We start from the raw sequence: 12,016 nt of genomic DNA, 5'->3' as shown, positions 1-12,016 counted from the left end.
GCATGAATATAACATTGACTTAAGCCTCCCCCAAGCTTGAGTGATGCTTTCTCCTTCGCGAGGCCAAAAATTATATATATAATTATGATCACGATGAACAAGATGCATAGATTAAAACTTATGATGAAATTCCAATTTCAATCGGTTGTAGTTCCATGATCCCATATCATCACATAGCCTAAACCATGTCAATGCCTCTCCCTTCAAAGATAAAGGGAAGACCTTCTTCTTGATAACATCCTCGAGCATACCTGCAAGCTTAAATAATCCACAAACTTCATCCACATAGATTAGGTGCAAATCCGGATGTAATGTTCCGTCACCTGTGAAAGGATTAGCTAGCAGTTTCTCTATCATACCCGAAGGAATTTCAAAGTAAACATTTTTAGTAGGTTCAGTAGGTTGAGGAGCAACTCTTTGCTCTACTGGTCGGGGTGAAGATACCCCGAACAAGCCCCTCAAAGGATTATGTTCCATAGTAACAAGTGACAGTAAATTTCAGCACACCATATAAATTTTTCCTTACCAAATTCCACCTACCAAAGGCGCTTCACTCCCCGGCAACGACGCCATATAAAAGAGTCTTGATGACCCACGAGTGTAGGGAATCTATCGTAGCCTTTTCGATAAGTAAGAGTGTCGAACCCAACGAGGAGCAGAAGGAAATGATAAGCAGTTTTCAGTAAGGTATTCTCTGCAAGCACTGAAATTATCGGTAACAGATAGTTTTGTGATAAGGTAATTTGTAACGAGTAGCAAGTAATAAAAGTAAATAAAGTGCAACAAGATGGCCCAATCCTTTTTGTAGCAAAGGACAAGTCTGGACAAACTCTTATATAAAGTAAAGCGCTCCCGAGGACACATGGGAATTATCGTCAAGCTAGTTTTCATCACGCTCATACGATTCACGTTCGGTACTTTGATAATTTGATATGTGGGTGGACCGGTGCTTGGGTATTGTCCTTCCTTGGACAAGCATCCCACTTATGATTAACCCCTATTGCAAGCATCCGCAACTACAACACAAGTATTAAGGTAAACCTAACCATAGCATGAAACAAGTGGATCCAAATCGGCCCCTTACGAAGCAACACATAAACTAGGGTTTAACCTTCTGTCACTCTAGCAACCCATCATCTACTTATTACTTCCCAATGCCTTCCTCTAGGCCCAAACAATGGTAAAGTGTCATGTAGTCGACGTTCACATGACACCACTAGAGGGATGACGACATACATCTCATCAAAATATCGAACGAATACCAAATTCACATGACTACTTATAGCAAGACTTCTCCCATGTCCTCAGGAACAAACGTAACTACTCACAAATCATATTCATGTTCATAATCAGAGGGGTATTAATATGCATAATGGATCTGAACATATGATCTTCCACCAAGTAAACCAACTAGCATCAACTACAAAGAGTAATCAACACTACTAGCAACCCACGGGTACCAATCTGAGGTTTGGATACAAGAGATGAACTAGGGTTTGAGATGAGATGGTGCTGGTGAAGATGTTGATGGAGATTGACCCCCTCCCGATGAGAGGATCGTTGGTGATGACGATGGTGATGATTTCCCCCTCCCGGAGGGAAGTTTCCCCGGCAGAACAGCTCCACCGGAGCCCTAGATTGGTTCCGTCAAGGTTCCGCCTTGTGGCGGCGGAGTTTCGTCCCATGAGCTTGCTTATGATTTTTTCCTCAACGAAAGACTCCATATAGCCAAAGATGGGCATCAGAGGGCCACCAGGGGGCCCACAAGGCAGGGGTGCGTGCCCAGGGGGGTAGGGCGCGCCCCCACCCTTGTGGACGGTGGGTGGCCCCCCTCTGGTGCTTCTTTCGCCCAATATTTTTTATATATTCTGAAACATGCTTCCGTGAAGTTTTAAGACTTTTGAAGATGTGCAGAATAGGTGTCTAATATTTGCTCCTTTTCCAGCCCAGAATTCCAGCTGCCGGCATTCCCCCTCTTCATGTAGACCTTGTAAAATGAGAGAGAATAGGCATAAGTACTATGACATAATGTGTAATACCAGCCCATAATGCAATAGATATCGATATAAAAGCATGATGCAAAATGGACGTATCAGATACTCACCACGTCATCTCCCGACCAGGTGGGTCGGGCCGAGGACCCCAATGGCAGTTCACTAATGGGCCACTTCGGGCAACCCATGACATATACAAGGAAGATTCCACAAAACTTGGTGATCAAGATAAGGACTTCTCTCCACCGACGTAGCCGACTAAGACTCCTGTTATCCTAGGCCTCCGGTACATTATATAAGCCGAGGCCAGGTTAGTCGATAGAGGATCGAATCTCATATTCATTAGAACAATCTTGTGGTAGATACCTATACTCTGTATCATACCCCATATCAATACAATGAAAAGCAATACTTAGGGTGTTATCTCTTCGAGAGAGCCCAAACCTGGGCAGATTCCGTGTCCATGTTACCATCGGTCCAAGACGCCTAGCTTAGGATCCCTACCTCAAATATGTCGGTTTAGCACCGACAAGGTGCAAGCCGAGGGAGAAGAGGGAGAGGGTGGCGAGGAGGAGTACGGCGAGGATGACAAACCTCTACCCACTCAACCAACTCAAGCAAAAAGGGGGAAACAACCAAAAAAGTAATGGATGAGTCCATCCCCGTTTTAGCGTCCTCGTCGCGCTACAACAACGCAAGAGATTCGCTTAAAGAGAAACGAGGAGCGTATTGCCAAGAGGGGGAGGAAGACTAAGTGATAGAACTATTTGCTTTGTGTTGAGCCGCGAACGAGAACTTGTTGGCTATGTTGAACTACTTGCTATCACCGATTTTCTAAACTATTTGCTACGTTGGACATGTAAAACTATTTGCTATGTTGGATATGTTGAACTATCCTTTATTTTGATGTGCGGTGCAAATTATGATGTGTGAGATCCTAATTTTTATTTGCAAACTATATTACATTGCATGATGAAAATTTTGAATTGAATGATCAAATTTTGCTCAATGAAAATCAAAATTTAAATGGGAAAGGGCCCTACCGCCATAGTCCCCCGTGGTAGGGTCGTACACCCTACCGCAAAAAATACTCCCTCCATTCCATAATGTTGTGCGTATTTTTTCTAAAAAAAGTCAAATTTGATCAAGTTTATAGAAAAAAACTATTTATATCTACAATGCCCAACCTATAACGTATGATACTACATCTTATGGTGAATGTAACGACATATGTTTGACATTCTAGATTTAAATATTTTTTTTCATAAACTTGGTCAAAGTTTTATGAAGTTTGACATTTCAAAAAAAATCTGTATGCATTACATTATGGAACAAAGGGAGTATGAAGTTTTGGATACAGTATCTATACCCCCCTATCGCCGAGATCAACGGTGGTAGGGTTGCACCGCCCACCGCCAGGCTTGTTGACGGTAGGGTTGCACTGCCTACCGCATATATTTTTTCCTCCCTAGCAACGGTACGGGTTTTCTTTTTGGGGCACAGGGAGGGGGGAGGGGGTCAACCGTACCGTCAGACTCGTTGGTGATAGAATTTACAAGCTACCGCCAGGCTCACTGGCGGTAGGCCGTTAAGCCACGTCAGCCTCATCCAACAGCGCCGTCGACTGCCGTTAACCCTACCGCCAAGGCCCTGACCGTAGGCAGTTATACCCTACCGTCATCGACCCGATGGTAGAAAAAGAGTCAGATCCATTTTTGTTCAAACCAGAGTCAAATCGTGCTTAACTTTTTCAAAAGAATCACCAGCAAAAAAAAAACTTTTCCAAAAGAATCAAAACACTGAAATTGGCGCCGGCTGACAGCAAACAGAATCCGTTAGTACTCTCTGTCTCCGGCGCTAATCGCAATGATTTTCACAGCATGGTCTTGGCCCCTTCCGCTGATCCTCATCTACAATGCCGACTATTTAGGGCCGCGGCAGCACGGTGGGGAAACACAACAGACGCCGTCCTTGCCCCTAGCAACTCACTCGCAAGCCCACCTTTCCCCACTCTTCTCCAAGCCCCGGAGGTAAAGAACTGTGGCGACCCAAAAACCCTCATTTTTCTCTCCCTCCTTCCTCCTCATTAAGCACCGCTTTCTATCGTGTGAGTGAGATCCGGGCATTTCGTTGTGGTTCCCCTGCTCCCGGAGTCTGCTCTGCTTCTTGGTAGGGAGGGTGCGATCTTGACGACCCAAGCGCATCGATCTCCTCTGTTTTTTTTTCTTTTTCCCGTTTTCCGTTTTGTGTTCTTGTTCTCCCTCTCTGCTTCTTCGTTTGATGTAGTAGTCTCTAGTGCCGAGTATTTGCGCGTCGTCGAGGTTCTCAACCCACACCGCCTCCCTCGCGCAATTTACCCTCTCTTCTTGCTCCGTTGCCTTTACCCTCTCTGTCTTTTTTTTTGTTTGAAAAAACCCTAATGTCGAGGATGGATTTCCCCCTGCTTTTCTCCACACGCTGTCTCTTTCTTATGTCTGGTGCGACGCTCCAGAGTCTAGTCGTCCTCGATCTCTATCCGCTGCAATTATATAAAAAACTAAAAAGAATTGGAAGTTACTGCAGTTTAGTCGTTTGGACGAGAACTGTAGGTGCTTGTGCCCTACTCTGCTTCTGCCTTACTCTGCTTCTTCGTCTGATCTAGTCTCTAGTGTGCCGAGTCTTTGCGCACCACCTCTCTCGCGCAATTCCCCCCTTGGTTCTTTCTTCTTGTTCGGTTGCCTTTACCCTCTCTGTTTTTTCTTTTTGTTTTGTTTGAAAAAACCCTAATGCCGAGGATGGATTTCCCCCTGTTTTTCTCCACACGCTGTCTCTTTCTTGATGTCTGGTGCGGCGACTCCGAAGAAGTCTAGTCGTCCTGGATCTTTATCCACTGCAATTTCCTCACAGTTTTTATATATAAAACTAAAAAGAATTCAAGTTACTGCAGTTTAGTCGTTTGGACGAGAACTGTAGGTGCTTGTGCTAGTTGCTCTCAGATATCCTTTCCCTCGTTGGAGTGTAGCACCAAATCTTACCCGGGTGTCTTTTTCCCTAGTTTTCCCGTACACAATCAAGTTAAGTACTTTTTCATGGGTGCTTGCTGCCGAAATTGCTGAACTTTTTGTGTGGTATGAGTAGGATCATATAATTTTCTGCTGATTGCCTGTCAAATCAAATTATAATTATAGCAAGAAACACTGTTGCAGTCTTTACTATCTTGTCGATGTCCAACAAACTGTTCCTGTCCGCTATTGTCTGCTGATTTGCAAAGAGCTTATAACCATTATACATCCCAGAAAGTGTTTAATACTCAAACATGCAAGTGGGGCATTAGTCAATGCTTAGGCTTATGTAGGCACTCCCTGATTGGTTCTGGTTTATGTCTGTACAACGGATAATTGAGCATGATGCCGGCTGTAGCACGTCCTTACTTATATATACCTCTTTCCTGCCTCATTAATCACCCCACCTTGTCAATTTGAACCTATCCTGGTACGAGCCAAGCATTCTTTCTTGTCTTGCATACTTGCATACTTCTATTGTTTGCTTTGCAGTAAACATGTTATCAAGAATTACTTTAAGATTCGATATTGTTCTATATGATGGGGTTAATATTGTTACATATTCCCTCCGTCCGAAAATACTTGTCATCAAAATGGATAAAAGGGGATGTATCTAGAACTAAAATACATCTAGATACATCCCTTTTATTCATTTTGATGACAAGTATTTCCGGACGGAGGGAGTAGTTCTTTTGGCTTTCTTTTTTTCCAGAGTTCTAGCCAAAGCTCTTATATTTGTTGTATTATGTATGCTAGTCAGCTCTGAAGCCTTGTAATGCTTATGAACGAGTAGTTGCTATTTTTTGTGTGTGATGGGAGTGGGACCATATAATTGTCACCAATTGCACATTAATCCATTGGAATCAATAATGATTGCAAGAAGCACAGTTGCAGTCTTTAGCATCTTACCATTGTCTAATATACCTGTTCTGTACGCAGTTGTCTCCTTTAAAAATAGCCTAAGCCATTGAAAGTGATTCATATGTTTTTAAGTTAGCTCAAATGCCCAAGTGGGCGATTAGTGAATTGCTTAGGATGCGTATACGCTTGCTGATTGGTCTCGTTGGTTTCCATCCAAGTGGATACAGGTAACAATGGGATAATTGAACAGGCTGTAGACCTGCAGTGCGCCCTTGCTTATAAGGCACATTGCAGATGCTGCCTTCCTTGTAAAGATCCAGCCTGTTTCTAATTTGGCCCTATCCTTTTATCAGCTGAGCATTTCACTTTTGCCTTGCCAATTTAAATTTCGACTCAGGCATGTTCTGTTGCATTCTTCCATTGATTGTTAGTATTGTTTTCAAGAATTGTTAGTTCTTTTGGTGTCCTGTTCTTGTGGCGTTATCTACAGAAAGCTCTTATTGTTATGTTTGTTCATCTCTGCAGCCTTGTAATTTTGTACAAACGAATTAAATCATTTTTCTCAAGTTGGAGATCTCAATTTTGTTCACTGAGAAAATGAAAATCAAGCATCAGTAAAGCTGGATTTAGAGTAAATAGCTTTCTTTGGGTCTGTCTCCAGGTGTTTACAGGCACGGCTGTTTATTTTGTTGGTCTATATGAGCATCATGCAACTTCTGAATGAGTTTCTAAGGTGTTTGCTTTCTGCCTATCTTGAGTCTAGGGATACTTGTTGATTTAATAATGCGTGAAAATTTTGATGGAAGCATTTATTGTCATGTAGTTGCTATTGGTGATTTAATTTTGGAAAAAAGAGTTAATGGCATTATGCATATCATCATTGTAGACATCTTTCTTATTACTTTTTTGATCTTATGATATATGAATTATCCAGGTGCTACCGGAAGTGATCGAAGGCCTTCAGTATGGGCAATCTGTGCTGCTGTGTTCAAGTTGACCAGTCTACCGTGGCCATCAGGGAGCAGTTTGGGAAGTTTGACAGTGTGCTTGAGCCAGGATGCCACTGCCTGCCTTGGATCTTTGGGAAGCGTGTAGTTGGCCATCTCACACTGAGGTTGCAGCAGCTGGATGTGCGGTGTGAAACTAAGACAAAGGTTTCTCACTTTATCCTAACACCCAGTTACAAAATGGATGCTTAGATGTCTTTTATTTCTAAAGAAAATGGTGCCATCGTTTTTATCCCAACAGAAATTTCAAAGCTTAATGTTGCATCTTATAGTAGGTCTTTGTGGGCTGTAAATCACATGAATCCCTGTTTGAAGAAACATTGCTTTTCCTATTAACTTCTATGTAAAATGAACGGCACCGGAAGTTGAATATAAAATTATATTGGTAGTTAATTACTCCCTGCAACTTCTAAATTTTAGCATTTTGGTTTGCCATCTGGATATAATCCTAAAGTGACTGCCACATGAGATTAAGAAACGTTCTCATATAACAATACTTACTAATTATTAATCCTTTACTGACCTAATTAAGTATCCAAGGTCACATTGCCATTGATACTGTGTTCTGTATTTTCTTCTGCTATTAAGAATTATCGTGATGTTGCTGACATGTGAAGTTCTATAGGACAATGTGTTTGTCACTGTTGTTGCATCGATTCAGTACCGACCTCTGGCTGGCAAAGAAAGTGATGCATACTACAAACTAACCAACACAAGATCCCAGATTCAAGCCTATGTCTTTGATGGTAGGATTTCATGGAATACAGAAGATTTCTATATGTTGTTTCAGTAGCTTAATACATTCATATCATCACTGATACAGCTGAATGTAATTTGTTCAACAAATCCCATTATTGCTGTATCCACTAATTTGGGGCACTGATTGATATCTGCAGTGATCAGGGCAAGTGTTCCAAAGCTCAACCTGGATGATGCTTTCGTGCAGAAGAACGATATAGCAATGGCTGTGGAGGATGAACTTGAAAAGGCTATGTCGGCATATGGCTTTGAGATCGTGCAGACCCTCATTGTCGACATCGAGCCAGATGCGCATGTCAAGCAGGCGATGAATGAGATCAATGCAGGTTATTTGCTAAAGCCCTGACGTGATGAAAGTTGGACACTTGTACTTAAATCTGGCCTCCATCATATCACTGACATGATACTTGTCCCTTTTGCAGCTGCAAGGATGAGGGTGGCTGCAAACGAGAAGGCGGAGGCTGAGAAGATTGTCCAGATCAAGCGTGCCGAGGGTGAAGCAGAGGCCAAGTACCTGTCTGGCCTCGGTATCGCCCGCCAGCGCCAGGCCATTGTGGATGGCCTGAGGGACAGCGTCCTGGGCTTCTCAGTCAATGTGCCTGGCACCACTGCAAAGGACGTGATGGACATGGTGCTGATCACCCAGTACTTTGATACTATGAAAGAGGTCGGCGCGTCCTCCAAGTCCTCGGCGGTGTTCATCCCCCATGGCCCTGGTGCGGTGCGTGACATCGCCACGCAGATCCGCGACGGTCTTCTTCAGGGCCAGCCTGCCTCTGACAACTAAGCAGTTTGCTTCGCCGGCATGAACTTTGAAGCTGGTGGTGGTTTGTGGTTTGCTAGCTATTGCCTACAGTACTGTCTAATATGATGCGTGCCGTATGATTATGACTTATATGGAACCATATGTGGATCTTGGCTTAGGTCGATGTGCGGTAACAAAACCTTTAACCTATTGGGAATGCAGGACGATATAAGTGTGTTATGAAATGCTGGTGATGAACTTGATCTAATGCTTTTGCCTGCCTTTTAGTGCTGTCAGTTTCATGTAAAATGCTGGTTTAAGGTTACATATTTCTCATGGGTGATTTCTTCTGAGATGCCTTTCCTGTTTTGCGAGGGAGTGTAAGGATGAATGTTCATTCATGATTTACTGGAATGCAGTGTGAAGATGGAGTGTCGGGAGCTGTAGCATATAGCAAGATAATGATGAACTAGAAACATGTAGCATGGTAAATTTCAAAATGTTCAGCCTTGAGCTGAATCAAATACTTAGATAATTTTCTTCCAAATAGTTGAGCTTCGAGTCCATGTTGCGGAAGGGTAGCACGTGTCGGTTTGCAGCTGCGGAAGGACAACACGCTGTAGCTTCGAGTCCATGTTTCGTTGACGAACACCCAGATGTCAACCTGTGCGTGCTCTGGGATGATAGATACAGGACAGGGCAGTGCCGCAATGGGCACCAGCGTCTGAGACAAAGAGAAGCAGAGGAAGCAGAGCAAAGTGTAACTGACGAAACTGAAGATGTAGTCATCCAACAGAAGTCGGGAAAGGGACTGGCGCCATCGGTGCATCCCCACCAGCGCAGTACCCTTATCACCAGCCCGAGCAACATTTAGCTTCATCTCCAAGCTGGCATAACTCACAGGTAAGGTACATACATGCACATTCCAGGAGACAAATGCACTATTGTCAAATACAAACACGTTTTAAGAGATGAACAACAATTATTGAGTCCAAATGAATAGTCTGCAAATGGTTGGGAATTAAGGAGGTTTGCAATTACAAATGGTTGGGAACCTGCGATTGTATGAAGCACTCATACAACTTGGATGATACTGCACAGCTGCAGCAATCAGGGAGTGATAAATATTAAAACTAGGTTGAGCTACTCCGCAACTTCTTCGATCTCCTTGGTCCCGCTGCAGCTAGCAGTAGCACTATCATGGATGCTCTGATGAAGGAATCCCTCTTGTGGCCGCCATGGCAAGCTTGCCAGTGATAGTAGTACGATGGCCCTCCTTGATCCAGCGTAAGGGCCTATTGTCAGTGTCAAACACGATCATTGTTGCTGTCCTGCTCAAGTGCATGATGTGGTCGCCAATACAGGCTATCCTAGAGAATGACAGGCTATCCCAACCTAACCAATTTGTAGCCAATTTTTTGGTACCAAACCAAGCAGGGTGACCATCTCACAAGAGGTGTTCCATTGACGACAAAAATTAATGTTCATGAAACTTTTAAATCTGGATATTTTATGGGAGCCACGGGTGTTGTTGCTCGTAACATGAAGGAGGGATGTTGCTACTGTTAGCACATACTATCACTTAACGAATATCGTCGAAAAATCTGGAATAAATTCAGAAAAATGCAAACAGGCATGTCAAGTCTAGAACTTGAGCCCAAGCGGGTAGGTTCCACCACAAGGAACCTAGCTATCTAAGCTATGCTCAGTCCGCAGGTGCTCGTTAAACTTTGAGATGAATGAAACTTTCAACGTTTTCAAGTGGTGGCCATCTTAGCTGACATCAAGGAACTTAGCAAGAATTCTATTTGTTTTAACTTCAGCTTTGTACATACATGTGTCAATGGTGCCGCTGATTTCTGTGCAAAGTAGTCTGTGGATCATGGACAAAATGAGCGGAAACACAATGCACTCGGGATACTCCATAATTGCCTATAATCTGAAGTAATCCTACTGCTATGGAATGAGAATGCTCATTTAATTGCAAAAAAGGTAGAGTATCTCAGTGCCATTGAAAGTCTTCCTGTGCAACACCCCATATTACGTTTCTAATTCAGTAGGAGCACGGTAAGAGTAGAAGATAACCACATCATGGTTCAGATGGATAGGCTTGAGGCGGGCCCAACTTTAAGAGTACAATTGTACAAGATAACCATATCACGGTTGGTACACGGCCATAGAGCCGGGTATGGAAGTAGCTCAATGGCACACCCTCACATGAGCTCTCGACGTAAAACATGCTCTCACACTCGCCATGATCAAGTGCTGACAATGTTACTGAATCATAAAAGTTGGTATGCATGATGTGCATCGAGATTGAGCACCTGGAGCTTTAAATGAGCGGAGTACCAGAAAAATAAGATTTTGGACACTCTGGCCACGAAGAAATAGTAGCATTTGAAACTGGAAAGATTTACTTTGGATAGTAAACCCCCAAGGAAGGGATATAATCCAAACAAAGGAACTAGTGGATAGTTTGAATTTCAACGACTAGGGAGGGGAATGAAACACTTATCTTTCACAATCAATTCTTTTTTTATGTTTAGGACACGCGAAGTGAGAGCGAAACTCGCTATGAGGAGAATAATCGGGAAGAGAGGTTTAAAAAAGAGGAACTGCCCTCTAGTAGGCCTCCAGCCCGACCTCCAGAAAGCCTCATTCAACGTCCCACCAATAGAATAAGAGGGGTGTGGGAGCGGGGGCGAGCGTAGTCTTGGATCAAACAAACTATCGTCTATAACGTTGTGACAACACTTTGAGATAAGTTGACTGCGAAGCACGCCAATGACCGAGAGGCGTCGACGGATATTGTTGACGAGGGCATCAGGGAGTTATAGTGTGATGCTCTGTTGGCCACCACGTGGGATGGCAGTTACGGTTACTTGTGATTATCATGGAATGGAGATGAGAGGTTTGTTTTCTTTGGATTTGGGACTTAGACAGAATGCTTGAACTCAGTCAAAGACATCGTCGGTGCGACATGGTCTGCTAGACCGACTTGAAAGGCTATGTGGCGTAGGCTGAGGCACGAGGCATATATGGATTCGAACCGTAGACCTTTTCAGTAAAAAAGATCAAACGGATTATTATCGAAATGATTCGAACTGTTTCAAAGACCCAACATGCATGTTTTTGCATTGGGCTCTTTCATAAACTGATTTAAAGATCAGTTACAGTTTTTCTTTACAGAAAGGTAATGAGATGGTTGCCTGTGTGTTGTGATTGTTTTTTTGTATTATGATCTATCTAGGAGCAATACCAAAGTGTTTCAAAGGAAGGTTACCGGTCTAAACATTGGAGAAAATAAAACTAATAAATTTCATACCAGACTATTATACATAATTAAAAAATTGTAACATACTCCAGTATTAAATCATACAATCTTAATGAACACAATTTTCTATAATTAACAACCACTGCTAACCAGATAACAATGTTGTTAGAAATAGTTGTAGTTTTCTTGTTACATGGTTCATCTGTATCCCTATAATTTTATTGTGCTAATTTAAACTATATGTTGTAACAAAAGTTCTCTACGAATTAAATTTTAATACTTACATAAATTATATAACATACACATATATATTTGTACATATGCGCATATGTTCA

At 42.7% G+C, this 12,016-nt stretch overlaps 1 protein-coding gene across 3 annotated transcripts; it reads left to right on the top strand.

The window, feature by feature from the left end:
• Nucleotides 1–3,912: 3,912 nt before the first annotated feature.
• LOC119301600 (hypersensitive-induced response protein-like protein 1) lies at nt 3,913–8,689 on the top strand. 3 transcript variants are annotated; one of them, XM_037578591.1, is made up of 5 exons: nt 3,913–4,024; nt 6,831–7,050; nt 7,529–7,649; nt 7,800–7,988; nt 8,085–8,689. In XM_037578591.1, the coding sequence occupies exons 2-5, from the start codon at nt 6,862–6,864 to the stop codon at nt 8,447–8,449; spliced, it is 864 nt and encodes a 287-aa protein (XP_037434488.1). In that variant the 5' UTR covers nt 3,913–4,024; nt 6,831–6,861; the 3' UTR covers nt 8,450–8,689. The 3 variants fall into 3 exon arrangements, with proteins under 3 accessions (XP_037434488.1, XP_037434489.1, XP_037434490.1); XM_037578592.1 differs by lacking the exon at nt 3,913–4,024 and adding an exon at nt 4,031–4,163; XM_037578593.1 differs by lacking the exon at nt 3,913–4,024 and adding an exon at nt 4,065–4,172.
• Nucleotides 8,690–12,016: the final 3,327 nt, after the last annotated feature.

The sequence above is a fragment of the Triticum dicoccoides genome, chromosome 5A, assembly GCF_002162155.2.
Source record: "Triticum dicoccoides isolate Atlit2015 ecotype Zavitan chromosome 5A, WEW_v2.0, whole genome shotgun sequence".
NCBI lineage: Eukaryota > Viridiplantae > Streptophyta > Magnoliopsida > Poales > Poaceae > Triticum > Triticum dicoccoides.
This window is presented reverse-complemented; position numbering and strand designations above follow the sequence as displayed.

Excerpts from the sequence above, each read along its gene's own strand:
- LOC119301600 (XM_037578591.1), top strand. The coding sequence starts at position 6,862 with ATGGGCAATCTGTGCTGCTGTGTTCAAGTTGACCAGTCTACCGTGGCC. Across the intron at positions 7,650-7,799 it reads TCAAGCCTATGTCTTTGATG|TGATCAGGGCAAGTGTTCCA; the intron begins GTAGGATTTCAT and ends TGATATCTGCAG. Across the intron at positions 7,989-8,084 it reads GATGAATGAGATCAATGCAG|CTGCAAGGATGAGGGTGGCT; the intron begins GTTATTTGCTAA and ends TCCCTTTTGCAG.